The sequence below is a fragment of the Podarcis filfolensis genome (assembly GCF_964270895.1).
Source record: "Podarcis filfolensis genome assembly, chromosome: 2".
NCBI classification, from domain to species: Eukaryota; Metazoa; Chordata; class Lepidosauria; order Squamata; family Lacertidae; genus Podarcis; species Podarcis filfolensis.
In genome coordinates, this window is record NC_139605.1 from 39996178 (window position 1) to 40022425 (window position 26248).

The 26248-nt window shown below is 44.0% G+C and overlaps 1 protein-coding gene across 1 annotated transcript; it reads right to left on the reverse strand.

Moving 5' to 3' along the window:
* Positions 1–207: 207 nt before the first annotated feature.
* Positions 208–25557, reverse strand: TPRA1 (transmembrane protein adipocyte associated 1). The gene is made up of 11 exons (XM_083602786.1): positions 24925–25557; positions 17010–17212; positions 16758–16890; positions 13075–13161; positions 11551–11623; positions 10332–10411; positions 9192–9302; positions 8916–8976; positions 7881–7983; positions 5695–5775; positions 208–3537 (listed from the first exon to the last, which is right to left on the reverse strand). The coding sequence occupies exons 2-11, from the start codon at positions 17198–17200 to the stop codon at positions 3303–3305; spliced, it is 1155 nt and encodes a 384-aa protein (XP_083458912.1). The 5' UTR covers positions 17201–17212; positions 24925–25557; the 3' UTR covers positions 208–3302.
* Between the last annotated feature and the right edge of the window lie 691 nt (positions 25558–26248).

A 26248-nucleotide genomic window follows, 5' to 3' on the forward strand; every position in this document is an offset into this window, starting at 1 on the left:
CTTGGGGGGGGGGATCCTTATCACTTCTGCTCTTCTAAGACCTAGCCAGATAAAGGGAAAAAAACACACAACAGTTCTTTGCTTTCCCTCAGAATCTGAGCATTTCGTTATTGATCAGGTTCTTCTTTAACTCTGGAGAAAACAAATAGTGCAAAAATGTAAGAGCACATATACACAGCCTCTATCGTGAGAGAAAGGATACCTTAATTTATGTCAAAGTTCATTTATTTTACAGACAAAAATATACATTACTCTATTTTTTAATCTCTGTTCCAACATCACATGGTACATGCCGTGTGTACACACCCAGGGGCACACAAACATTTGTCTGCTCATGGACAATACTGTGTGCTCAACAGGGAGGCATTTTTTTAATATATATACACACATAGATCACAAGGCTTGTAAGGAGGCAGTTCCTTCACTTAGTGCAGATACTCCTCAGCAGCAAAGTACAATGTGGGATGTACAGAGGAGGTGCTTAAAATGTCAGTGAAAAGGGGGCAGGGACCATTCTGTCATGGAAGATCTGATCACAGCTCACTGACTGGCCAGCATTTGATATAGATAGCTAATACAGTAAACACAGTAACTCCAATACAGCCTCATCCTGATTCACATCACCAAAGGAGCCCATGTTCAGGTGTTTATTTAATTTGATGGACTAGGTGTACAGCACACTTTTTAAACAAAACTGTAGGGGATCCATGGAAATTAGAAGACACGTTCGTTTCCAAGGGTCCCTACTTTGGCTGGTTAGCAGTATTTAACCATCATGCAGACAGCATCTATAATTCCAGCTGAGTAAATATTTTTTTGGGGGGAGGGCAGCATTAATTGTATGACATCTTATATGACATCTTCGCCAGCATTTGCCCTGCAGCCAATTGGGATTGCCTTTCTCGCCTTTCACAGAAAGCAAAGAAGCTACGGCACCAGCCAAGCGTGTTATTTCGATAGATTGGATAACATTAAGGTCACATCACAGCTCCCACGACTGCCTCTTTGTCAAATTTGGGGCATCAGATGTTGGGGTATGACTAGCGCCATAAGCATTACGGAAGCCTAAACTACACAGTACATTTGTTACCTCCATGGTGAGATGTCTATGCAGCTAACAGCAGAAAGTCTGAATGAATGATTGTGTCATCAAATTCAAACAACACTCAGAAAAGGCTAACCTGGGTGGTAGACAAAAACTAAAGGCAAAGTGCGGGTCTCTACCACAACAATTCTTGATCTGCATTCACAACTCATCCAAAACAGAGATATAATTAAACATGTATTTCTTTAAAAGTAATTTTAAAAGTCTTAAAAGTGAAGTCAAGGATCTTGTTGCCTTTTAAATCCTGATGTGGCTCGGCAGCAGAAAAATCACAAACAGCGCAAGTTTCAAGCCATGAAGAGGAAGGGATGTTTTATCAACAAGAAGAAAGCCGAGTAGTTTTTCCTGCTTGCACCTCCATTCTAGAGAGGTTTACTTGAAAGCATGTCCTATTAATTCCAAAGCAACTTTCCTCCAAGGATGTGTGCTTATTTGCCTTGATCATCTGCACCTTGCACATTGGGTGCTAAAATTAATCCCAAAATGGCAGCAGCAAATGAAAGTAAAGAAACCTCATTTTTCAGGTGTTCTTGCTTTCTCAGCCTTAGAATTTGGGATTTTATTGACTGTAACTACATTTGCCTCCTGGATCAACCTCTGTTCATGCAAATGTTCCAGCATTTTGCACAAGGGTAAGTGTTCCCATTTTTGCATTTAGTAATGAAAACATGAAAATGAGAAAACATTGATTCCAATATAAGCTATGCACACAAAATGTGTGTGCTTCAAAAGCAGATTTTTATCATTTTCCAATTCTCCCATTTTGTCTTACAAGGTGAAGCCAACTTCCTGCATTAGAATGGGTCTGCCTCCTGCAAGGAACACCTTCACTATTCCTAAAGGATAAACCAGGCATAGGCAAACTCGGCCCTCCAGATGTTTTGGGACTACAACTCCCATCATCCCTAGCTAACAGGACCAGTGGTCAGGGATGATAGGAGTTGTAGTCCCAAAACATCTGGAGGGCTGAGTCTGCCTATGCCTGGGATAAACCTCCTTCACTGCTGATCTTGGAAGACCCTGAAGATCAGCTACTACCACCACTGTCAGGTGTGACGTTCTCTTCAGTGCAGAAGAAATGAATGAACTTCATGCTAAGTTCAAGGAAGTATCACCTGGTCTTAAAGGTATACTGGACAGAGCTTGAATCCAAGGCACAGAGTCCAACAGCCCTCCTTCACACTAGACATCCAACCCTGTTTTCCACTTTGGTGCCATCCCAAGCATCACTCACAATTTCTCACACACAGACTACCAGATCATTTCCCATTCATCTTCTGCCTTGTCCTATCCCATGGACCAGTTTTTTGGAACTGCCCATTTGAACCACAGTTCTCAACACCCCTCCTCCACTGCTCCTCAGGACCCATTTACTCTGGAGTTCTGCTACTATCACATAAGCAGATCCTCATTCTATAAGCTCTTTGCTTGGCTAAGTTTTCATTCTAAAAACTCAGACCGTATACAGTGTATGCAACTCACAGCTCCTTCTCAGCCAGTCACAGTAGTTTAGTTGCACAGCAACAAGTTTCACCAAAGCATTTCCCAGCTGCCTACTTTCCTGCCCTCTTCTTCGAAAGTCAGCATATATATATATATATATATATTACAATGCACACACGCAAACACACACACACAAGCGCACATTTGCTCCCAGATTCTCTGCGAAGAATTCTGGAAACATTTAGCAGTTCATTCTTAAGTGTTCTTTCTATCAGGAAGCCTGTGGAGGTCTCTCACCCTACAATTCCCACCAAACTGCAGCTGTTGAAGGCGTGGGGAGCAGTCCCACCTTCCTCTAGTTCCTCTAGTTCTTGGAAGCCAAAACATAAAATAAAAATAGAATGCAAATAATGTATTATATAGCTATCTATATATAATGCTATACAAGAGCAGCCAAGGCTTCCTAGCTGCATGTGTGGCTTATCACCAAGAAAATGTTGCAGTCATGTCCAACCATGTGCACATGGAACGCATTTAGATCCAGCATTTAGAAGCTGATCTGGTTCGTTCTTCTACAAAGGTAAGAGCTATTGTCCTGGGAAGACTGATTTTTATGCTCCGTTCAAGAATTAATTTTTTTTTTGAAAAAAAACTTGAAGGAAAGAGAAGGCGACACACTGAAGCGTCCCAAAAGGGGAACTGGTGATGGAGCTGCAAGGCTGCAAGAGAGACCCATCTTTCCAAAGGATCGCCTTTAGGAGTTGATGGCTTTCCAGCGGTCACTGTCAATGCTGTTGATGCTGCCCACGTGGTAAGGCATGGAAGCAATGTCATCCAAGTACGCTGCAGTGTCGATCTGAGTGCTGGAGTAAAAGCTGGAATCCAGGCCTTCTTTCTTGGCCACACCATAGGCATGCGGGAGGTGCACATCAACATCCTCGGGCTCATCCACCTGGCATTTGTAGGAGAAGAGGATCTTTGGCTCGGACCTGGAAATTATTAAAGAGGCAAGGGGAATTTTTTTCAAAAGAGTTACTTTCTTGAAACACCGGAAGCTGCCTGATACCGAGTCAGAACACTGGTCTGTGTAGCTCAGTACTGTCTGCAGGGACTGGCATTCCATGTCAACCACCTGAAACCTCCTGCATGCGTAGCAGATGCTTTGCTCCAAGCATAACTCCCTCCATCCCATTTCCCAGTAAAGAAGGTTCAATTCAGAACATGGCAGACGGTTCCCGAAATAAAAAGCAGCCAGCAATGCTGTTCTTTTAGTTCAGGCCGTTCAGACCGTCATCATCTGGAGGAAACCGGAACTAAACGTAGCCCAAGATATACTGTCATGTTTGTCTATCATTGGCCTTTACCTCTTCCCTTTGTTCTCTTACCCGATCCTGCACTGCCTGACCTTGGATTGAAAACTCGGTGGATTAAGACCCAACCTTTTGCTTTGCTTCATTCACAATGATGGGACTCAAAAGAAGAAAAGCAGGGCAAGTAAGAACAGCAAGAGCCACTGTGTTCAAAAATTAGCCATGACACCTAAACACTTTTAGGTTTGGAAGGTAGGTATGGGGGCTTGTTTGTGTGTCTCTCATTCATTATCTCTCTCATATATACAGTGCTTTTTTTCTTTAAAAATGTTTAGCGGTACTCTCATTTTGACTCAAGAAAATCACCATTTTATAGTTCAAATTGGGGGGGAATAAATATAGTAAATGGACAAAAGTACAAAGATTCACAAAATGTTTAGGGGTATGCGTACCCCTGCATCCCCCCAGAAAAAAGTGCTGTGTATATATCTATACACACACACACACGCGGTCAGTTCCATTTGGAATCAGTGTTGAAGGAAGTTAGAAATAAAACAAGTGATTTTTGAGCATGCACAATTTGATGTTGGCATTTGAGAGACTATTTGTTTACTGCTTGTTATAAAGCTTTGCTGCTTTTATATCAAATATAAAATGTGAGGTGGCTAGTTCCTCACAGTTGCGGTTGAAATCCATCTGAATTAATTGCAGTGACTGTTCCTCAATTAGAATGGGTATTTCCACTGCATGGCCACATGGTGGCACTCAAAGCTGAAAAAATTACGTAGTCAGAACAGTAAAAAGGGAAGTGGTTACTCAAAAGGAATGCAACTCCTGAGCTGCAAATTTAGGCCAGCCTCCCCCAACCTGGTGCCCTTCAGATGTTTTGAACTACAACCCCATCAGCATGGCCTATGGTCAGGGAAGATGGGAACTGTAGTCCAATAACATCTGGATGGCAATAGGTTCAGGAAGGCTGGTTTACACGCTTTGCTCAACTGCTGGGCAATGTATTTAAGCCCCTTCTTAAAACTCAAGAGCATTAAAAAGGGGGGGGGGACCTATCTACCTAATACAAGCTTGGCCTCCACAGCATTTCACATTAATCATTTTGTCACTAATCCAGAAAAAAACTCTAACAGTAGCTCAGAATTTAATGAGGCTTTGCGCAGATATTAGGAGTCTAATCTTCCTGAATCCCTGTGATGAAGTCAAATACCATCTTCATTTCACAGATGGAAGAACAAGAGTCACTGAATTGATTTTTTTTTAAAAAAACAAATCATAATGAAGCACACAGAGAGAATGTGTGGAAGAGTTAGCTTCTTTGTAGGCCTCACCTGAGACCACCCACTTCTGAGTCTTTCTGGCCTAGATGTGAGGAAAACCAGCCTACTGCCTTGTTGCACTTTATACCATTTTATACTTTTACTGCTGTTTTACTTCTATTTTAATTATGTTATTAATCCTGAAGGTCACCCTGGGCATTTTTGTTGTGGTTACTTACTGTTTATTTAAAGGCTGAAGTTTGTTTTGCTATTAAATAATTGCATTAATATCCCAGTGGGAGGCAAGTATTGTGCTTCAACGTGACCTTTGCTAGCAACGCCTACATGATTTAAAGCTCTGAAATGCTCTCCCCATAGGGAGGCCCGCCTAGCACTTATATTGATGTTCTTTCAACGCCAGGCCCTTTTGTTTTCACACACTTCTTAACTTAAATAGTCTCAATCTGCTGTTCTAGAATTGTTGCTCTTGTCCATCTTAAAACTTTTTCTTATTGTTGTTGTAAAATGCCCTGGGGCTGTGCTGCAGGCTACAACCTTGGATGCTCACCCAAAGAAACTTTTCAGGAATGCCACATAAATGAGCGGAGCAAAGAAGCTGAAATAGAGGAAGGTGGTGGCATCGACACAGCTGTCAAGACAGAAGAGAGAGACACAAGTCATTAGAAATCTGTTCCTGGCCAATCCAGATGTTTTTGGACTACAGATTCTTATCATCATTATTATATAATAATAATAATAATATGTATTATATAATAAACAGAATTATATAATAATTATTAAGACATTTTCTACACTGCTTAACATATACAGTTGTACCTTTGTTGTCGAATGGAATCCATTCGAGAAGTCTGTTCAACTTCTGAAAATGTTCAGCAACCAAGGAGCGGTTTCCGATTGGCTGCAGGAGCTTCCTGCACTCAATTGGAAGCCGTGGAAGCCACGTTGGACGTTCGGCTTCTAAAAAACGTTTGCAAACCAAAGCACTCACTTCAGGGTTTGCGGCATTCAGGAGCCAAAATGGACGAGTACCAAGGCATTCGACAACCAAGGTATGACTGTATCTATATTTACTTGAATGTAACGCAGCCCTTTCTTGTCCAAATTACATTGCGAAAATTATTTTTGATGCGCATTAGATTTGATGGCGCCAGCAAATACTTTGTTGGTTTCATTTTGAAAATTGAGGTGCATGTTCGATTCAATGGTGCATTAGATGTACACAAATACGGTGAATAATATCTCTAAGCAGTGTACAGAAAACTAAAAACAAATGTTACAAAAATGCACAATAAAATCATTAATGCAGACTTGCTAATAAACATATATAGATATCAGTTCCTTCTGCTTCAGACACATCTCCTCACTCCACACCTCTCAGTCTCCTGGCTCTTACCCAAGACTCCCCCCATCCTCCCTGGTTCTCACCCAGGGCCCAAACAAACTCACAGACCAACCCCCAAATCTCAAAACAAAGGGAGTTCCTGGAACCTGCTGACAACACCCTAGTCTCTCACTCCAGGGGCTCATCCAGACTTCCTTTTGCAGCACAGGTTTCTCAGCACAGGTCTGTGCTTTAAGGCATCATGTCTGAGTGCTTTTTCTTTCTGCCCTTTTATGAGCCTTTTCTCTTTCCATCCTTTGGACCCCCTGGGAAGTACTTTCCCCTGAAAACCTGCTTTTTTCTGCCCAGCCTTAGCACCAATGAATTAAGCTTCCTCAAGCTGCCCACAGCTATATCCCCATTCGGCTGCTCTTCACACACCCAGTTCCCAGCTACAGCAGGTTTGGTCTGGTGAACATCCCAGGGGGTCCAAAGCAGGCATAGGCCAACTCCAGCCCTCCAGATATTTGGGACTACAATTCCCATCATCCCTAGCTAACAGGACCAGTGGTCAGGGATTATGGGAATTGCAGTCCCAAACATCTGGAGGGCCGGAGTTGGCCTATGCCTAGTCCCAAGGATGGCAGACAGGACACTCCATCCATTTGCACTTCTTTCCTTGGTCTCTGCACACCTCTTCTCTTCCAGTTGCTTTACTGTCCCATGGCAGGGCTTGCTTTTATAACCCATGCAGCTGTGTCCCTTGGTGGGAAGGACCAAGGTTGACAGAACTTCCTTCTATACAAGGACCCACAGTTATCATTCTCAAAAGGGAACAGGTAAAGTTAGAATGTACTCACCACCAGTGGTGACTCCCACCAAGAAAAGCAGTTCCCTACCCCACCCCAAAAGCTGTTCCTCCCTGGAGTAGAAGGCCCAGCTTCGCCAAGCAGAATATTACTCTGAGCAACTGTGTCCTACTGACACCTTTAAAAATAAAAGGATCAAAAGCAGGGAAAGAGATGCAGGCAATAAGGGCTAAGAGTTGGACCAGAACAACCATTCTCAATTCGCTAAGCAGAATGCATCCCCTCCCTGCTGCCTTCCCCACTGGAGAGGGGAAATGTCAGGAGATAGGCACTGAGTCTGTATTTCTCAAGGAGTAATGAGATCACCAGTCTCAGGTGGAATATCCAGAAAGGCATTTGGAGGCAGATGTGGTATAACGGAGGGGAACACAGCATGATGGGTGCAGTGGAGCTGCAAATTCAGCAGCCGTCAACAGCAGTACCCCTTAGCAAGTTTGCTTTGGTTCAAATGTGTTGGAAACTCTTTGTGCTTCCTTCTCAAAGGACTCAGTGACAGCACCAGGAAGAAGCTGAGCAGAGCTATCCGGCCACAGGGATACGTACCATAGTCCTTCTATGATACCTGCACAGAGCAGACCACTACCGATGCCCTGCACCAGGTTTAGCACAGCAAGAATCCCAGCATAGATATAGAAACTCTTCCTTGCTGAAAAAGAGAGGCAAAGACATTGGGGTCAAATGTAATCACAGGTACTTCCTACACTACAAACTATTAGGTGGAAAAGCCTGAGACCCGGAATAAACCAGTATTACAGGGAGAAGAAATATGCTCAAGAGCTACTTATTGCAGAACAGTCTCCAGAAATGGCCATTCCACCTAGCCGTTATGTAACTTAAGCAAACCCTACACTTTCCCTTCTTCCTAGCAGGTGCCTATTACAGGGGTGGGGAACCTTTTTCAGGCTGAGGGCCAAATTTCCTTCCGCACAACTTTCCAGGCACAGCTGGAACTAGAGGCAAAAGTGGGCAGAGCAGCTAATGTAAATCTCCCATAGGCCAGTTTCTAGACACACCGTCCCACGTCCCTCTATACAGGCATTATCAGAATTCAAGGGCACATTCCAGCCAGGCAAAAACAAGGAGGTGCAAAGCAGTGCTGTTGAAAGGTGTGGTTGGAGGGGGGCGTGGCCAGAGAAGAATCCTGAGGGCCAGAGAGAGAAGCCTGGAGGGCCGCATTTGGCCCCTAGGCATGAGTTTCCCCACCCGAGTCATAAGCTGTTGAATTCACTCCCACTATACGTAGAGAGGGTCACCAACCTGGATGACTTTAAAAAGGGGACTGGACAAATTCATGGAGGATATGGCTATCCATGCATATGAGTCAGGATGGCTACGTTTGCAGATCCACTCTTGGAGGAGGTATGCCTCTGAATAGGGAGAGAGGAGTTGCACTTGCTGTCCTCTCAGGGGCAATTGGCTGTTGGCCATCAATTGGTACCTCTTTGTCGGAATGAATTCCACAGCTTAACTATGTGAAGAAGGACTTCCTTTTGCCTATCCGGAATATTCCAAGTGGCTTGGCTTTTAATGCCTGTGAGAAAATCGTATCAGTTTGAAAGGGAGAGGCGAGTCACTTACAAGGCAGGGAAATACGATCTTTCAAGGGAGTTTTGGGAAGCATCACCACCATTGAATAAACCTGTTAAGGAAGAAAGCAGCAGGTGAGTTATAGGGCCAGAGGTTGCTGAGGGCAGGTGGTGGGAAACAGTAACGACCCTGCCTTTCGTTGCTGTGTTTAGAAGATGCCAGGAAGCACATTGAAATGAAGAGAATGGAAAATCATCAAGGAAGAACCACCAGTGTTTTAAACTCACGGTATTCAGATCAAGCAAGACGGATATTTATCACACTTACCAGAAAGAAGAAACAGGAGCTTGCAAGCCAAAAGTGCCTTCCTCCATGACCATAGATATTGAAGTCTTCTGCAGAGAGCCTGGCATCAGGATAACTGATCTCCAGAGTTCCCTGAAAGTTTGGTGAGGAACAGTGCAAGAGGGTCATCAGGGTATGAACTGTTTACAATGGTGCCTTTGTTTCCTGCATGAGAAGCTGAGGAAAAGGCACTCGGTCTCACTTGGAAACCAGCCCTTCCATCGTCACACAACAAGATCCCCTATCCAGTCCATAAACTGTGATTTAGCAGAGGATAACAAATTGCCCTAAGTGCAGGAGGAAAGATGTGCCAGATGGTCTCGGGATTTAGCTCTGAGCCTGAGAGTGGAGGCAGGTTACAAAAAAATGGCACCTTTCCTCCTCTCCCGGCCTCCTGCCAACCTACTGGTGCTATCCCTATCCCTCCCCACATGCTTAATACCTGACCTAAAACGTCTGCCAACTACCCTCCTGATCTACATGGTTCCTCCCATATCCCAATGCACTACACTTCCAACAGCAGCCCGTTATGTCCAAAGGCATAGCTGAGAGATCAGCAACCTTTGGTGCCTCCTTTCCTTGAGTTTTTCTACCTCAAATGACCATTATAAGAACTTGTAACTAAGAACTTGTACTTGAGTTTGCTTATTTCCTCATCCCTCCCAACCCATTTTCCTTTTGTGTTGTGCCTTTTCAGATTGTAAGTCTGAGGGAAGGGACTGTCTTCACAAGCTGCTCTAGGAGCCTTTTTTGCCTGAAGAGCAGGATTAAAACCAACCAAAGTGTAGAGGGGGGCGTAAATAAATACATAACAAAACTCACATGCAGTACCTATAAGTTCACTGCATCTGATTTTTTAAGAAGATGCCTGAAGAGTGGACAATGATGTTCCTGTTTAATACTGGGGCTTCCCAAACCAAAACAAGGCATAATGCTACCACTATAGAAAAGGAGAACATGCTTAAACTTAACAAATGCTGCACTGTTCAGAGTGAGTTACTACACTGAGCTGTTAAAAGTAACTCAGAACCTCTTGAGGAGCAGCTGCTTTCAATTCAGGAGGAAACAGTTGAATTGAATTTGCCTTACTCTGTGCAACTGTCCTGTTTCACCAACACTTACCTGGGTGACAGAGTAGGCCAATGACAGCACCGTGGTGATAGCCAATACCCGCTTAACACTGGATTTGCTCTCCAAACGACCTGAATGGGAAACATACCAGGGGTCATTTCTTTGACAAGTGAAAATGGCTGGTCTTCTGTCAGGTGACTAAAGGCTAGAAATATACTTGCCTGCTCCTGACCAACCTATGCATGCTCGGGAATGCCATTAGGAGTTAACCAGCATAAAAGACCCATCATGCAACAGGCCATGTGCATCTAAGATTCTGCTGTAAACCTGAGGTTATTGATGTCAGACCCGACATCCTGGGCAAAAATCTGATGCACTGACTCAAGAACTCATATAGGGGTCTCGCCTATGTTCGAGGTCCTGCCTAATGCCATTCATTCCTGTCCAAGTTGCGACAGACTAACAAAGCCAGATCTCTTTTAAGAGAAAGGCAAAACCTCTCGACTGAGGTTGCAGTTGAGAGTAAAACTCTTGTCCTGAGAACTAGGAACCACTTAAAATATGCTGCACCATAGGAAGGTGGGCTGGGAAGCTTAAAGAAATAAATAGTCCCAGTCTGAGAAACAGTGGCTGCTTTGCATGCAGAAGATTCTCAGTATATCCAGGGAGGACTATGAGAGCATCATGAAGGAAGGGTAGGATTTTAGTAGAATAAAATACAGTGGAGGAGAATTCATTGAATTATTGAATAGATTTGTTTGTTTTAAAAGTCACGAAATGGGACACATGCACACAAAAGTACAGAGTTGTGTCCACTGGTGAGAGCTATTATTGAATAGATGCTTACAAGCACCTGCCTCATGGGTGCTGGGAAAATGAGATGCCTCCATCACAGAAAGGCTGCCTTGAGGAAATGCAACTGAATCCTATGCAACAAATGGGTAACAACTGCACCTTTAACACTGGAAAGTGGGTTGGAAATGCCATTATTATTATTATTATTAATGTATCAAGTGTCCTTTCTTCACTCAGACAAAAGTACCCTACTGCGTACACAGTGAAAGCAGATGGAGGGTGTAAATAAGGGGCCTACAATAAATGCAAGCTTTCGCCTCCAGCACGAGCATTACATGTCTCTGGCTGAAGTCCTATTTGTGCTTGGTAAGATTTGCTCTTTCCTACCGAAAGCAGGGCACAATCACCACGCTCCAATGGCCTCGTCAAGGAAAAAGGTTAAGTGCACCAAGCAACGCTAAGGAGGAATCCTTACCAAATGCAAGGCCCAGAATCACCATGCTCAGCTCAATAGCCAGAAGGAAGAATCTTGTGATTTCCCACAGGATCTAGAGAAGACAGTACATGCCACAAAATCAAGATCAAGAAGCAAATGGAATAGGTCCTAAAGGAGAAGCTTGCCCAAAGGTTTTCTTCCCATCGTTCCTTCCATCCATGAAAATAAAATAAAAAATACCATCCTAACATCTCCCTCATTGGCTAATGCATGGTGCTCACTTGAATTTTCAGAATTAGTTGCATCTCAGGCTACGAGTCTTACACAACTGTCTGTACGTTTGGCATTGTGCACAAAATATCAACTATCTTGTTACTTCATCGCAGGGGGTTTCATCCTTCAATTCCATTCCAATCATCCTGTTTCCTCTGTTGTTCCAATCTGACCTCACTCCAAAACCATGCTGGCTTAAAGGGCTGTAGATTACAACTACTGTCAGCCCCCTGTTTGTCAATATTGACCCTAGGCACAGCCTATCTCAAGTGTTCTGATTGGTCCAAATGCTTAGTGCTCTTTTGGACACCAAATCTAACCCAGATGCATAATGTGTACTTAAGTTGCACAGGTAATGTCTCCTTGCAACCAGGTGCACAGCACTTGTAGGAACAATCCCCTGGCATAAGAAAGTACCATGGGAAATAGGCCTCAAGTTACTTGTCAACAGCAAATACTCATCTTGGCATCAAAACATCTAGTTAAGGGCCATCATTCTTGTGGCGATTGACTCTGCTTTTCTTCATTTGCCTAAATGAAGAGCCACATTGTTTTACACAAATCCTGAGACTGGCTGTCTCGATGTAAATGCAACCAAATACGGCTTGCAAAAAAGAAAGAAATGCAAAACTGAAAAACAATTAGACAATAAAAACATTTGTTCGAGTAGGATTAGAGACTAGAAAGGGATTTAGCATTGAGCCAAGCAAAGCATGGGAGGATGGCAGGGCCAAAAGTCAATACTGTTCAAAGAGTTAAAAGAGAACCACACCCTCCAATCTACCAGACAGCCAGGTGCAAAATAGTGGTTCAGGTGAGGCTGGGGAGGAAGCAGCCAAGGTACATTTAGAATGAAGGAACAGGGTGTCTCTGAGCACATGCTTGGTCCAAGATTTTGTTCTCCGGGACTGAACTGAGCTCACCGTCCTTTCACCCAAAACTCCACTTCTGGTTTTCTCCTCAAGATTTCTTTGTTTGAGCAGCCTACGTTTGGGGGTGAGGAGGGGAGAGATAGAAGAAGCCTTTTCCTTGTTGCTATTGTTGAACAACTGGGGCATCAGAAACCCTTGCTGATCCACCACAAAACCCCAAAATATGGGGAGGAGTCCAGGGGGTTGCACAAGCAGACCTTGCTCCATGCACACATACCCCAGTTAGTGGTACAATGAATTCCACCCATTATTGTAGCTGATGACTAAATGCAGCTCAAATCTTTTTGCATTCCTGCCCCAGAAAAGGTGAAGAAGGGGCCCAAGCCACCCTCGCCTCTGGTATCAAACCCACACTCACCTTGTCAGTAACCGTAGCGGCAGTGGAAGCGCTGACTGTCATGGAGACAACCGCTCGAGCAATCCCAACCACAGCTACCACAAACACCTAGAAGACAATGGCAATTGTTACGAATTAAGGCAGAAGAGAAAATGCATGATGGGCTTCAGGGATGGGAGACCAATCAACAAGGTCCCCCTTTAACATTTTATTTTGTTTTTGTAACAGGATGAGTTACAGAGGAACAGAAGAAAAAGAGAGGGAAGTGGTTTTCCCTCTTTTTAAGGCTGAGAAGAAACAAGTTACTTCAGCCAGGTCACCTCAGCAAAGAAATGCTACAGAATTTGCCATGTAAGACCTACATCAGAAATGGGGAACAGCCAGTGATCAGGGGTGATGTGAGTTGGAAGTCTGGCAACACCTGGACTAAAGGTTTTAAAGGCTTGAAATATTGATCCTTATTAGCTCCTCCATTCTCTGATTTTAGTATCATAATCACTTCATTTTCTATTGGTGCCTGCCTGGTGCACGTAGAATTTTAAAAAACAGGCAGCCAACACCACAGGATATCAATTAAGGAGCCTCAGATCTGGGAAAGACTCCACAATTCATTTGCTGAAGCAGCAGCAGCAGGAGATGGGGGTGGGGAACACAGTAAAAAATGCTTAAGGCACGAAATCAGCTCAGAAGATTCTGAAATATAAAGTCTTTCAAAATCCTTGGCACAGGAACATTAGGGATACTGTACACAGTTTCCAGTTCTAGCTGGAAAAGATGCAAAACATGTCAATACGCTAACTGGTTATCCTACCTCAAATGAAACAGAGTTGTATTCCCTAGTTTTAGCTTATTTTGTTTAAAATAAATGACCTACAAGGAGCTAAACTAATTTTTGCCAGCATTTGTTCAGCTCAGTGTTACATGCAATGTACAATGCTACAACCCTACCACTACTGGCCACAAAACTTAGCCTTCTGAAACGCTATACTTCATTTAACAACACTTCAGCCCCTTCAGGAAATATTGATTTTTGTTTTGTTTGAAGTGTGCCATATTCAGAAGCCTCCTTACGACTGATATTAAGAACACAAATATTCATTGTCTCCCTTTTCCAGAGGTCACACATATTCTAATCTGCTACATGCTGGGCTCTATACAGCTGACATATATTAATCCCACTGACAGATGCTGTAAGGAGACTGGGACCAGAAGGCCAGAGTAAACAGGACTTCAGATGCCACACTCAACAACACCACACAATGATTTCAGCAAGGCTGAACCAGGTTTTAGCACCACCTTGCAGATATCCTCTTAGCCTGTCGAGAAAAGTGAATGAGCATTTGCAGTACTGTACTTGTGGATGTCCTGCATTGTAGCAGCCCTCTCGGACAGTTCCCTGTACATCCTGTTACCACCCTCCTATGCTGCATCTGTAAAATATATCTACTTCCTCTCCAAGATAAAGCTCCTGAAATAACCAGTTTCTTTCCTGCCTTCATAAATATTATTTAACGTGCTTGGGAGCTAAGCAGTGTTATTGCCATTGCACTTTGCACCAACCCCAATATGGCCGGAGCCTCCACTTACAACAGAACAAAAACCAAACATTGATTCATTACATTATTCCCTCAAGCGTGCCCTGTGGGACACAATGCATCCAGAATTGCTATTTGCATAGGGGAAGGCCTCAAATGTAAGATGCACATGCACACCTCAGCCTAACATTGTAGGACTTGTTACACTGCAGGCAGATTGATTTATCCCCTGCTGCTTTAAACATTTCAGCCCTCAGGGGAAGGGCACTGGTTTCTGTAAAAGTAACGACCACTGTACACGCTTTCAATATGTGCACGATCACGAGCATCACCCCAACCCAGAAGTGGCCGGAAAAGGGGGTGGGGCAGGGGTGGAATGGGGCAGGGTTATGATCGCTCTGCCGACACACACAGGGGTCAGGAACGTAACCCCCATAGAAAATGCTTGTTGCCTGTAGTTATAAATGAGACCAAGGCAACATTCACACTATACTTTTCAGAGCATGGGCACCAGAAGGGCCAAACCCATGCATGGGATGATAGACTGTACGCCTGAGAAACCAATGTCACTGTTTGGCTAAAGCAAAGAGCTTCTTGAGAGCAATGACTCTCTGCAGGAGAAAGGGCTCTTATAGCAGACTCAAACATCTGCAGCTGGTGCTGGGCATAGTCTGGGAGCCTATCAGGCTTCATTTGGAGTCTGTCAAGTTCACAGCTGTGACGTCCCCAAAGACCTCATCCACCAACCTCGCTCGGCTTGTTCAGGTCAGCCGCCTCGGCCTCAAGGGGAAAAACTTGTTTCTGGAGAGCCAAGAACTCCCTGCACTGAGGCTATACCCATGACTTCTGTGCAACAGACACTCATACATCTGACAATGCAATACACAAGAAAGCCTGCACAGGACATGACATCTTCTTTTTTAGAAAGAAAAAACAACAACAATCCCACAACGTCCAACTTCCTCTATTGCCGGCATGCTGCACTCTGCACCCGTCTCCTGCTCCCAGCCTGAGAGTCAGCCCAGGCTGAGTCACCCATTGGCAGAAATCATGGCACCACCATGTGCTGCCCAGGGCTGCTGCCACAATCCTCCGCCTCCTGGGAACAATTCCCTTCCTTCCTCACTCCTTTCAGAAGAAGCCCTTTTGCTCATGCAGTAACTGAGAAGTGGCAATGGAAGTGGAAGTGGGTGCAAATGACAGCACAGCGGAAATTTAAAAAACAAGCAGAGGTTTTTATTTATAAAAACAACAGCAACCACCCACAATGCACACATACACTAGGCTGGAGGAGGCAATCTCCACAAAGATACTGATAATCAGCAGACTTAAAGCATAAGGAGACATTTTTCTCCTCACACATCTGCTTTTTCAGAACTCCTTACAACTATTGTTTATAAATGGCTTCAAGTCCGTCCTGCCCCCCCAAAGGAAGTAATTATGAAAATACAATGAAATTGCACAAGTAAATGATTTTTTTTAAAAAAGTCTAACCACTGCTAGATCCTGACCTAGAACCCTTCCTTTAACTCTGTCTCTAATCCTCTTTCAAATACATTTCTGTGGACAACTGCTGCATTGGGGGGTGGGGGGGTGGGCTGGGGCTGCTGTCCATGAGTGGCTCAGGGTGAGCTAAGCTGTTGGGGAGGACGGACTTTAGAGGCAGCAGAGACAGAAGCAGCAGCTACCCCTCACTCCACCCTAAGGAGAGGATTCATTTGAACACATTCCCGATTCTAAAACACAGCAATGCAGTCTAAATGGAGAGGGTTGTTAATCTCAGGGTAGGATATTGGGAGGGGGGAGTAGGCAAAATGGGGAAATAGATTGCAGTATTCTTCCTCACCCCATGAGCCTTCTCTTGAACAAGGAGCAAGAAGGGCAGGAGGTGCTGGGTACTGGACAGAGCAAGAAGGCAAAAGGTTCAGATCATCCAGCCAGATACATCAGCACATGTGTCCAGCAACACCTGGAGGGCCACAGGTTGCCTATTCCTGTTCCAGAATTGCAGCTTGTATTGTGGAAGCACCCCTGATGCACAGATTTTCCCCAGGGTGTCATCAGTGACCATGCTGCTAGGTTTGTGAGCTTAAGGGAGGCAAGACCATGTGCGCCAATTTCCCACTGGCCTGCTCTTAAAAAAACTAAAACAGAAAGACCTGTACTTACCAGTATGTAAAAGGTGGTGAAGATGGGACTGGAGGTGGCGTGGATTTTGGCCTTGGCAGAGGGCAGCTTCCAAAGGAGAAATGCAAAGAAAAGCACATTGGGAACCAGCAGCAGAAGGTCCCAGTAACGGACCCTAGAAATAAGGCACAAAAGATAATGCAGTTTTTAAAATGCAGGAAGTGGAGGAAGGAGGAGAAGAGGAAGAGGAAGGAGAACAAAAGCCACACACGCCTACACAAAACAGCATCTCACCTGGATGTCCCAATGTCTTCATACAACAACAATAAGCACTTGTGTGGCACAGTAATGTTGACGTCAGCCCGTGCAGTTGTCAGGGGTGCAGAAGTTACATTATCCAATGCCACCACTAACGTGGTAGAAGGTGGATAGGTGGCATTGTCATACGTGGAGAACCTCACTAGAGGTGTCACTATAGAAGACATCCTGCCACAGCTCTGGGGGGAAAGAAAGTGAGAGAAAAGGGCAGCATCATCATTAGGAAATAGATACACACACATCAAAAGGGCACTCTTCATGAGGAAACTCACACCTAGAATGCCTCTTGCCTATTCCAATCCTCTATTATTGAAGTAAATCCTCATTTTGGGTCCCAGAAACTAGGGGAGAAGGCACCATTTATTACCTAACTGTGCTCCTTTTCCTGTAGTAAACCAAGTTTGCAGCCTGGCTTTATTTTAGATTTAGCTTTGTCCTTAGCTGCTCAAGTAGGAAGTAGCAGCAACACCAAGTACTTTACACACACAACTGGAGGCCAAGAGCCTCAAAGTTATCACCCAGACCCATAACCTCTTGGGACAGACTATTACAAAGCATTCTATGTGGCCCTACCATTGGAAGTGTATTCAGAAACTTCAGATGCTGAGGAAGGCTGCCTCCTCTGCTTTTATTAGTTCTTTTATTACGACAAAAAACTTTCAGTTTGTGGTTCACAGGCAATGCTGCTCATTTCCCATTATAAGCACACAGTACTAAATAGTTAGGAAGGTAGAAACATATGAGAAACTTGCTTATATAAAGTCCATCTATGGGTCCAGCTAGCTCAGAATTTCCTACACTGGCAGAAAGTGGAACCTGGGACCTTCTGCATGCATAGCAGGTTATCAGAGTTTTACTGGAAGCTTCTAGGTGTGTTGGCCAGGGTTTTCTCCCTGTGTACACCCAATTATCACTTCTGCAAAACATGACACACCACAAGTTAGAACATATTACCATGCCGCTCATCTATTACACATGAAGTTCTGGCTTTCTAGGCTCTAAAAATTTGTCACCAAGAATGCTCTATAAAGCCACCACAGCATGCATTTGTTGAAGGCCCACAGTGCTAGAATGCAGCCAAGTAGCATCGGAAATGCCTTTGGGGTTTTTTTAAGCTTAACAGCTAATTATCTCCCCATCTCCTGCCAAAATGAAGTCACCACCAGACAGCTCTGAAGCAGGTGCTCTAGATTTGTTTCGGGAGCTGTGTGCTTCAGCATGGTCAACAGCCAAGGATGATGAAAACCGTAGTTCAGCATCATCCAGAGGACCAAAGGTTCTCCACCCATGCCTTCGGAGCAAAGCCTTTTAAAATGTTTCAATGCATTCAAAGCATAGAAACCAAAAGTCTTTAAACAACATGTGTCAATATAAATTTACATGAGAATTCAGTGACTGGAGGCCAAAAGACCTAATTCACCCTCCTAAGGAATGTTTCCTGGTCACCCATACAGTATTGGCAAACTAGACAAAAGAGAGGAAGGCAAAAGGACTGACATCTGTGGTAAAAGTGTTTGCCAGCAGGGCACTTTTGGGGCCTCCACTCCTAGTACTAAAAAAGGGGGTGGGGTGAGGGGAGGGGAGGTGTTTCAATCCACAGTTGTAAGACCCAACGTGCACATTATTAGAAAAGCCAAAGTAAAATAAAGTTTACATAGTACTAAATAATTATTGTGTATAATAGTGCACTCTCTCTTTAAGACAGAAAACATTTGCACAATGTTTTGTAATAAACAACACATTGCTTGTGTATTCTTAAGACAAGTTTTATCCGTTTTAATAAAGCACCAAAAATAATGATTATGCCTTTATAGATGTCATGCGAATTTAAATATATTTCATTCATTAATGGGAAAATACATTTCCTTTGCCCAGAAGCGATAGTATTTTACTTAAAGCGTATAATTATATCCGTCCTCTTTTAAATTATGAGGGGGGAAAAGGCTCCCATTCAAAATCTTGGTAGCAAGTAACCTAAACAATGGCCAATCATTACCTCACAAAATCGACTGACCATAACAGGTGCTCTTTCCATGCTGTAAATATTTAACATACTGTTAGACAATGTGTAGGCCACACTTAAACCTATAGGCACATGTAACACTATTTTTTTTTCTACATAGAAAGGGCTGTAGCTCAGGGATAGAGCACATGCTTGGCATGCTGACTGTCCCAGGTTCAGTCCCCAACATCTCGTTAGCGCAGGGAAATATTTCTGCCTGGAGAACCACTGCAAATCAGCGTTCGCCAACCTCATGTCAGTGTTTCGGACTACAACTCCCATCAGCCAACCTGGTGTCAACGACAACACTGAGCTAGGTGGGCCAGTGGCCTGACACAGCACCCTTAGTTAAGACATAAATATCACAGCTTTGTGGCATGTGCAGTGACTATTGTTTTCCATATGGATGTGTGTGTGTGTGTGTGTGTGTGTGTGTGTGTGTGTGTGTGTGTAGTACACACACAGAGAGAGAGCTTCCCTACCCCCTAAAAATATGTTTAGGGGTACTCTCATTTTCCTACTTGTATTGAAATACTGCCCCTCCATGAGGCCAAACTTAGATTCACAAAATGTTTAGGGGTATGCGTACCCCTGCATACCCCCAGAAATAAGCACTGTGTGTGCATGTGTGTGTATTATTGATCCTGGCTTGTTTCAAATGTAGGGGCCAGTTCCCTGGTTTGGACAAAACAGGAAACTATGGTCAATTTGAGACTTCCTGACCTCTCACAATGCACCAATAAGGAAAGAGGTGCACAAAGAAGAATTGCACAAGCACCAAGTCTCCTGCATATCTCAGCTTATTAAATCTAGATATGTGTGTTCATACTGGGCTACCTAGTATAAGGCAACTTGTATGTGCTCACGACTGTGCTGTAAGTGAAGGGAAAAGCCAAGCCTTGAGCAGATACAGCTGTGGTAGAATACAGCATCTCTGGCTGAACAAACACACAGAAGCCTTACCCAAGAGAACCACTCCTCTTGCAATCGGCTCCTTTAGACAAATAAACTTTGTCCTGTGTCTGCAGTTCACACCGCAGCCCTTGTAGGGACAAAGAAGGACACTCCTCAAGCACATTATAACAATAAGCCATGAAGGACCAAACAGCATATGCAAGCTTGTTTTTTAAAGTGAAAAGAAACACTGGAGTTGAAAATCAGAAACAAAAGGAGTAAGTTTTAACTATGTTTTTCAGTTAAATCTATATGAAATACAGTGATTATGCATGTGGCATGTGTTAATTTCAATCAGAGCTAGACTCTAATGTTTGCACATTTGTTTTTACTCCTTATAAGGCAGCCTGGGAGCTTGCTGGAAAGCAGGGTACGACCTCCTGACATAAGGAAATACAGATTAGAATAGCTCTCTCATCCTGGGACCCTCCAGAACTCCCATCAACCCTGACAATTGCCTATGTTGGCTGGACTAATGGGAGTTACAGCCCCAAACATCTGGAAGATACCAGGTTGCAGAAGGCTGAACTAGAATGCTGGCTTGTATGTTTTTTTATAAAGAGATACAGGGAGAGAATTGCTTCTCTGTCCAAGACTAGTACTGCATATCTGTTGCAAACTATGACCTTTTGCACTAGGCACCATGTAATAAATCTGCAAAATACTTCCTGAATCCCTGTTGAACTCAATAGGACCTAATTCTGTATATGGGATTTTACTGTTAAAGGGTGTCACATATTGCAGGCTAGGCTTCTACCAACAACGTTAATCTCTCTCTCCTCCCTGTCAACCATCTTTCTAAAAAAAAAAAAAATCAAGGCTTGAATGAAGTTCTATAAAATTTGAAAGCTAGCTTAGAGCTTTTTGATGTTTTGGTTGATCCTAATGAAAGGTATTATACCGTACACACACCTAGATCAACAAGTTGCTTGCATTCCCTACATGCATTCTTCAGCAGTATTTCCAAGGTATGTTCTTTATTCTACACAACCATTATATCCTTTGCCCTCCAAATGACACATGCACTTTAATCAAATCAAATGAGAGCTTCCACAGCTAACTTCCAGGAACTCAAGCCTAGCAGAAATTAATGTAATCTGCTCTATAAACTCTTGTCCCATCTCAGTTCCTAGATGCTGTATATTTCAAACAACGAGCTGTAACTGCTTGTCAAAACGCAGCACTCTGCACATGCTCAGTACTGTTCTCACAATTGTACTTCAAATGCTCCACAGCTAAGCCCTGGCCCACAAATCAGATTCCATATCCACCATCTGACAAAAACTGGATCCTAAAGAGTTTACAAAATATTCAAAAGCTAATCTAATTCTTGCAGAGTCTATTAGAATTTGAGTCTCGGAATGCTGGGAAATATTTCGTTCTCTATACTTCCATGGTTGGAGTAATTTAAATTACACAGTTAACAGAGTTAAGTTTCCTGGACTGAAAAACTTATTCGGAGAAACACAACAATTCTTTGTTTTAAGAGACTGCATTTTTTACTAACTTATCAGCACTCTCCAAATATACAGAGAGAGAAAGAGAGAGAGAGATGGAGGCCTTTTATCTAGCCAAGACATTCTTGCCCCACCCTCTCATATTTACTTTCTCATTTTACCCAAGGACAAGCTTGTGAGAGTAGGGTTTTCAACGGCACTACAATAAAACATCTGTTCAGTTCATTTATGCCACTAGAACCTTAAATTTGGGACGAGATTTTATGGACTGTAAAAAGAAGCGGCAAGGGACAAGCAGTAAGTTTCATCTTCCCACCCCAACATTATCAAGACAGTGACCTTTAACTGGACTCACTTCATATCTTCTCTTAGCCCAGGTAACTCCTGTACTACATTGCCCTCCCAAGCACATACAGGGACAGCAAATATATATATATGAAAAGGTAGCAGTAGAAGCTGTTAGGCTGCTGAAAGTCTTAAGCTTTTTCTTTCTTTTTTTGTAAACAGCACAGAACTAGAACTCAAGGGATCTAATTCAGCTGTTGATAATATGAGCATACACAGTACTCAGAAGACATATTGGGATCGGTTGTGTTTTACTCCATAATATATGCTTTTAGGATTGTAGCCTTTGGGAGTTTTGATATATCATTTTAGTAGTACTGTAGCATTTAGGCACTTTAAGACTGATTGTAAGCATACTTGCTCAGTCAGAACACAATTCTAGCTGAGCCAACAGGGTACTTATTTCAAAGTATATGCATTTAAGAACTGGATCAGTGTGCATATTCTATTGTCTGTCAGGGAAATCAGGTGGGCACCAACATTATACGCGGCTTTTGCAAAAACTCATTCTGAATATACCAGGTCACATTCTCCAGCTGCAAAATCCACAAAGTAAAATGCAGCGTGCATAGCTCTCAAGCTTGTCACATATGCTACGTGTTGGCAAACAACTTGACATGCCTTAAAGCCTCAGCTTTATCTCCTCCAAGAGACACATGCCAAGCACCCTCTTGAGCAATAACTTGCTTGTTTGCCTTAATAATTACGAATACCTTTAGCTTGATTACAATGAAACCAGCACCATGAAACACTCGCTGTCAACAACATAATCATGGCATATGTCATGTTACGAGCTCTCTCTCTAACAGAGGTGTCATAATCACTGAACTTCTTGTCACACGAGACACCAGGAAGCGAGCCGTAAACCAGTCAGGGTAACAACATTTGGTCTGGACAGGTCAGAGCTGACCCTGCCATTAGAGGCCCTGTACCCTACCACTTTAAGCAGGCATGGCTCCCCCCCCCCGCCAAAAAAATCCTGGGAGCTGTAGTTTTAAGTGTTGAGAGTGTTGAGAGTCGTTAGGAGACCCCTATTTTCCTCACAGAACTATAATTATCTGAGTAGTTTAGCAGTCAATTCCTCTTCCTATGGAACTCTGAAAATTATAGCTCTGTGAAGGGAAGTGTTCTCCTAACCACTCTTGGCACCCTTAACTACAATTCCAAGGATTCTTTGGAACTTAAGCACTGACTGTTTAAAGTTGTATGATATTGTGTTAATTGTATAGTGCAAATGGGGTCAGAGTGAGACAGCCATGCTTGGGGACAGGGAATGGTAGTGAAGGATTTGGAGGACATAGTTGTGTGCACTATGCAGCCTACCCTGACGCTCTGAGCTAGGCTGCAGGCCTCAGGTGTACAGCAGGATGTTGTTACATCAACAATTTTGGAGTACAATTCAACTGTCAGTACACTGGAATGTAGAAAGTGGGGTATTATGTTGTACGGTTACACCCAAGATAAGCAGGTAATAAAATTCTTTATTTTACAGAGGTTGAGTTGTGGAATTTATTGCTTGGGATGACATTGTGCATAACTTGACATTGCTGCTTGGTAGATATTGATTATGTTCATTCCGTATTATATACTACTGTGTATGATTACTATGCATTGCTTATTATTATGAATTGTATTTATATAGCCGTTTACATTTTTTGCATGGATATTATGCTATGCATTCTTTTTTATGTTCTGTGCTGAAAACTTCCCTGTGGTCTTTGACAAAGTGCATTATATAAATTTTAATGATCTTCATCACATCATCCTGTTCTTCAGGAAGCAACATGTCTTGGGTCAATTTCAGTTCAGTCTCTCAAATCACCTCTGCACACTTCATAACCCAACCTTAGCTACAAATTCAGTCTTGGTTAAATCATATAAGGCCCTGTGTCTAGTACAGAGCCAATAAGAAAAGGCCCAGAAAGCACTCATTACCTTGGAAAATCAAGACTGTGTCCCAAGAAACAGGAAGAGGGGAGGAAATGCGTATGTGCACACATGCGAGAGAAAAAGTGTGTCATTTCAGCCACAGATACAATGATACCAATATGCAGCAGGAGTTGAAAGTAGGAACACATCGGTTCAAAAGCTAAGGGCAACTTTGGATCTGTGACTGACAGTCCTTGCAATGTCAGAGGTCTGAACTGCACATCATTATGCTGGGTTACTTATAGATTTTAACCACACAGTCTTTAGCATCATAAATCATCATGCTAACAACTGTGTCTCTATCTCCCTTATTTAAAGACATGCTCTGCATGAACTCACACACCACTGAACTTTCCAAAACGCTCACTTCCGAAATACACAGGCAAGGTGCTCAGTGGTTATATTGTTAACACGTGATTATTAGGTGTTTATACCAGAACCCATTAACAGAAAACCCATTAAGAGCACAATCAGAATTTACTATACACACAAGCTACCAGAAGTTACCAGTTATAAAACAGTTGAGTCTGGACACAAATCTGTAGTCACAGAGGACGATAGGAGTTTTCTAATAGGGAATAGGCACCAAGCAAACGAGCTCGGAGGATGCTGGAAGCGGCAGTCATCCCCTTTATGTCCGAGGCCCACGCCTGACAGCAAAGGGGCCTTGGGCTGAGTGGTGGAAACAAACCCTCCGTGCCGTCGCCCTCTTTAAGGAAAGAGAGCACGCGCGCACCCCGATACCATTAGGAAAAGGAAACTACCATATGGATCAAAACCAACGACAGGGGAAACTACAGTATTCAGAGAAAGGAGGAAGAGGAGAGCTGAATCCTGAAGAACGATCCTGCGACTTAATGTTTTAAGAGGCAAACAAACATCTGCCCATCGCATCCCATTAGTTTGGGAAAGGGGGGAGGAGGAGGATGCATTTAAGGATCCCACATCTGACACAGAGGTGGGACTGTGTGCCAGGGAATCGTGGCTACTAGATCGAGGGGAGGGGAAGACACGGCATCTTAAAACGGGGCAGCAGAAAAAGGAGCCGCGATGCTTCGCTTTGCAGTGCCAGGAGGACAGCAACTGGAGACTCGCGCCAATGGAGCCTGGCCATCACTAATAACCGTGCCCGGGTGATCCCCGCTCCCCCATATGGGACCACCGGGGATGCTCTTCGGAAGGCGGTGGGGGAGATTCCTCCTACCTTCTCTGTCTCCTTCTCTCCAGCCGGAGGAGAAGCCGCTCGCTGCCCGCCGCCTCCTGGTTACACCCGCCCGCTGGCAGAGGGAGGCAGAGGAGGAGGTCTCTCCCGCTTTCCCTCGCGCCGGTGGTTCATTCCCGGGACTTCGGCCCGGCCGTCCCCGAAGCCACCGAGATCCTGTCCCAGGTCCAGAAAAGGGGAGGAGGCTGCCTGCGTGTAGAAGGCGGGCGTCGGGGGGGGGGCGTCGCTAGCGCACCGTGCGAAGCTACAGCCGCAAAACGCCCAACCCGTCACTTCCCCGCTCTCTGCGTCGTCGCGGGGGGCCTTGCAGCCCGCCCGGATTTAACAGCCTCTTCCAGCCGAAGGGGCGAAGGCGAACAGTTCCCTGCGGGAGAGGAAAAGGCAAATAAACTCTTCGCCCGTCACTTCGCGGGGTAGAATTGAGCGTCGTTCCCTAAGCCTCATAGCCTTCAGCCAATCGCGAAGCGCCTAAGTAAAGAAGCCGTACTCAAAAGCGAAACAAAAGGGCCGAAGGAGCCAATGAGGAAAGCGGAGGGGCGGGGGCAGAGGGCAGGACGCGAAAGGTCTTAAAGGAGCATATTGCTTGACAGCTAAGCAGCGAGGAGGCGCGGGGGGGGGGGGACCCTTTGAAAGAATTAATATCCATTTGGCAACGTCCGTTCGTAAACAGCACAAAATGCGGTCCTACGTGTTTCAAAGGACTCTCGTCTCCTAAAACGATTCACTCTTACCAACCTTTAAACCACTTTGACAATGTCAAAGAGCTAATCTGTATTAGCAATTCTGTGTGTGTTTACTTGGAACTATGTCTTACTTTGTTCATTAAGTCTCACTCTCAGGTGCATAGGATTTTAGCCGCGGTGATCTTGCATATAAACTCTATAAAATATCTGGGTACCTTCATACTGCTGGTGTGGGTTTTGCAGTCATGGTTATTTTGCTTTTTCACCTAGTGTGTGGCTTGGCTCACTTGCTTGAATAGTAGGAAGTATTGCGGGTCACCCTGTACTTTGTTCTTTGGACTATATGAGCTGATCAGTAACAAGCTGGCATGCCACGTGAATGATGCTATCCTCTGATGAGTTCCTTAAATGTTACAGTTCTGCAAGTGAAAAGCAAAGCAAAAAGGCACTGGCCAAGTTAAACATTTACATAATGCCATTATTTATTCATTTATGATTTATTCATCCATAGAGGTGATTGACGGTACAAAAGAGTGGCAGAGAGAGACAGGTCAGGGAAGACAGGTCTACTAATGGCTGCGTTCCTAAGTAAATTTGCTTGGCAGTAAGTCTAACTCAAAAGA

Coding starts and splice junctions, on each gene's coding strand:
- TPRA1 (XM_083602786.1), bottom strand. CDS start 17,200: ATGTCTTCTATAGTGACACCTCTAGTGAGGTTCTCCACGTATGACAAT. Junction 16,891..17,009: donor GAAGACATTGGGACATCCAG/GTGAGATGCTGT, acceptor CCTTATTTCTAG/GGTCCGTTACTGGGACCTTC. Junction 5,776..7,880: donor GGTATCATAGAAGGACTATG/GTACGTATCCCT, acceptor CTGTCTTGACAG/CTGTGTCGATGCCACCACCT.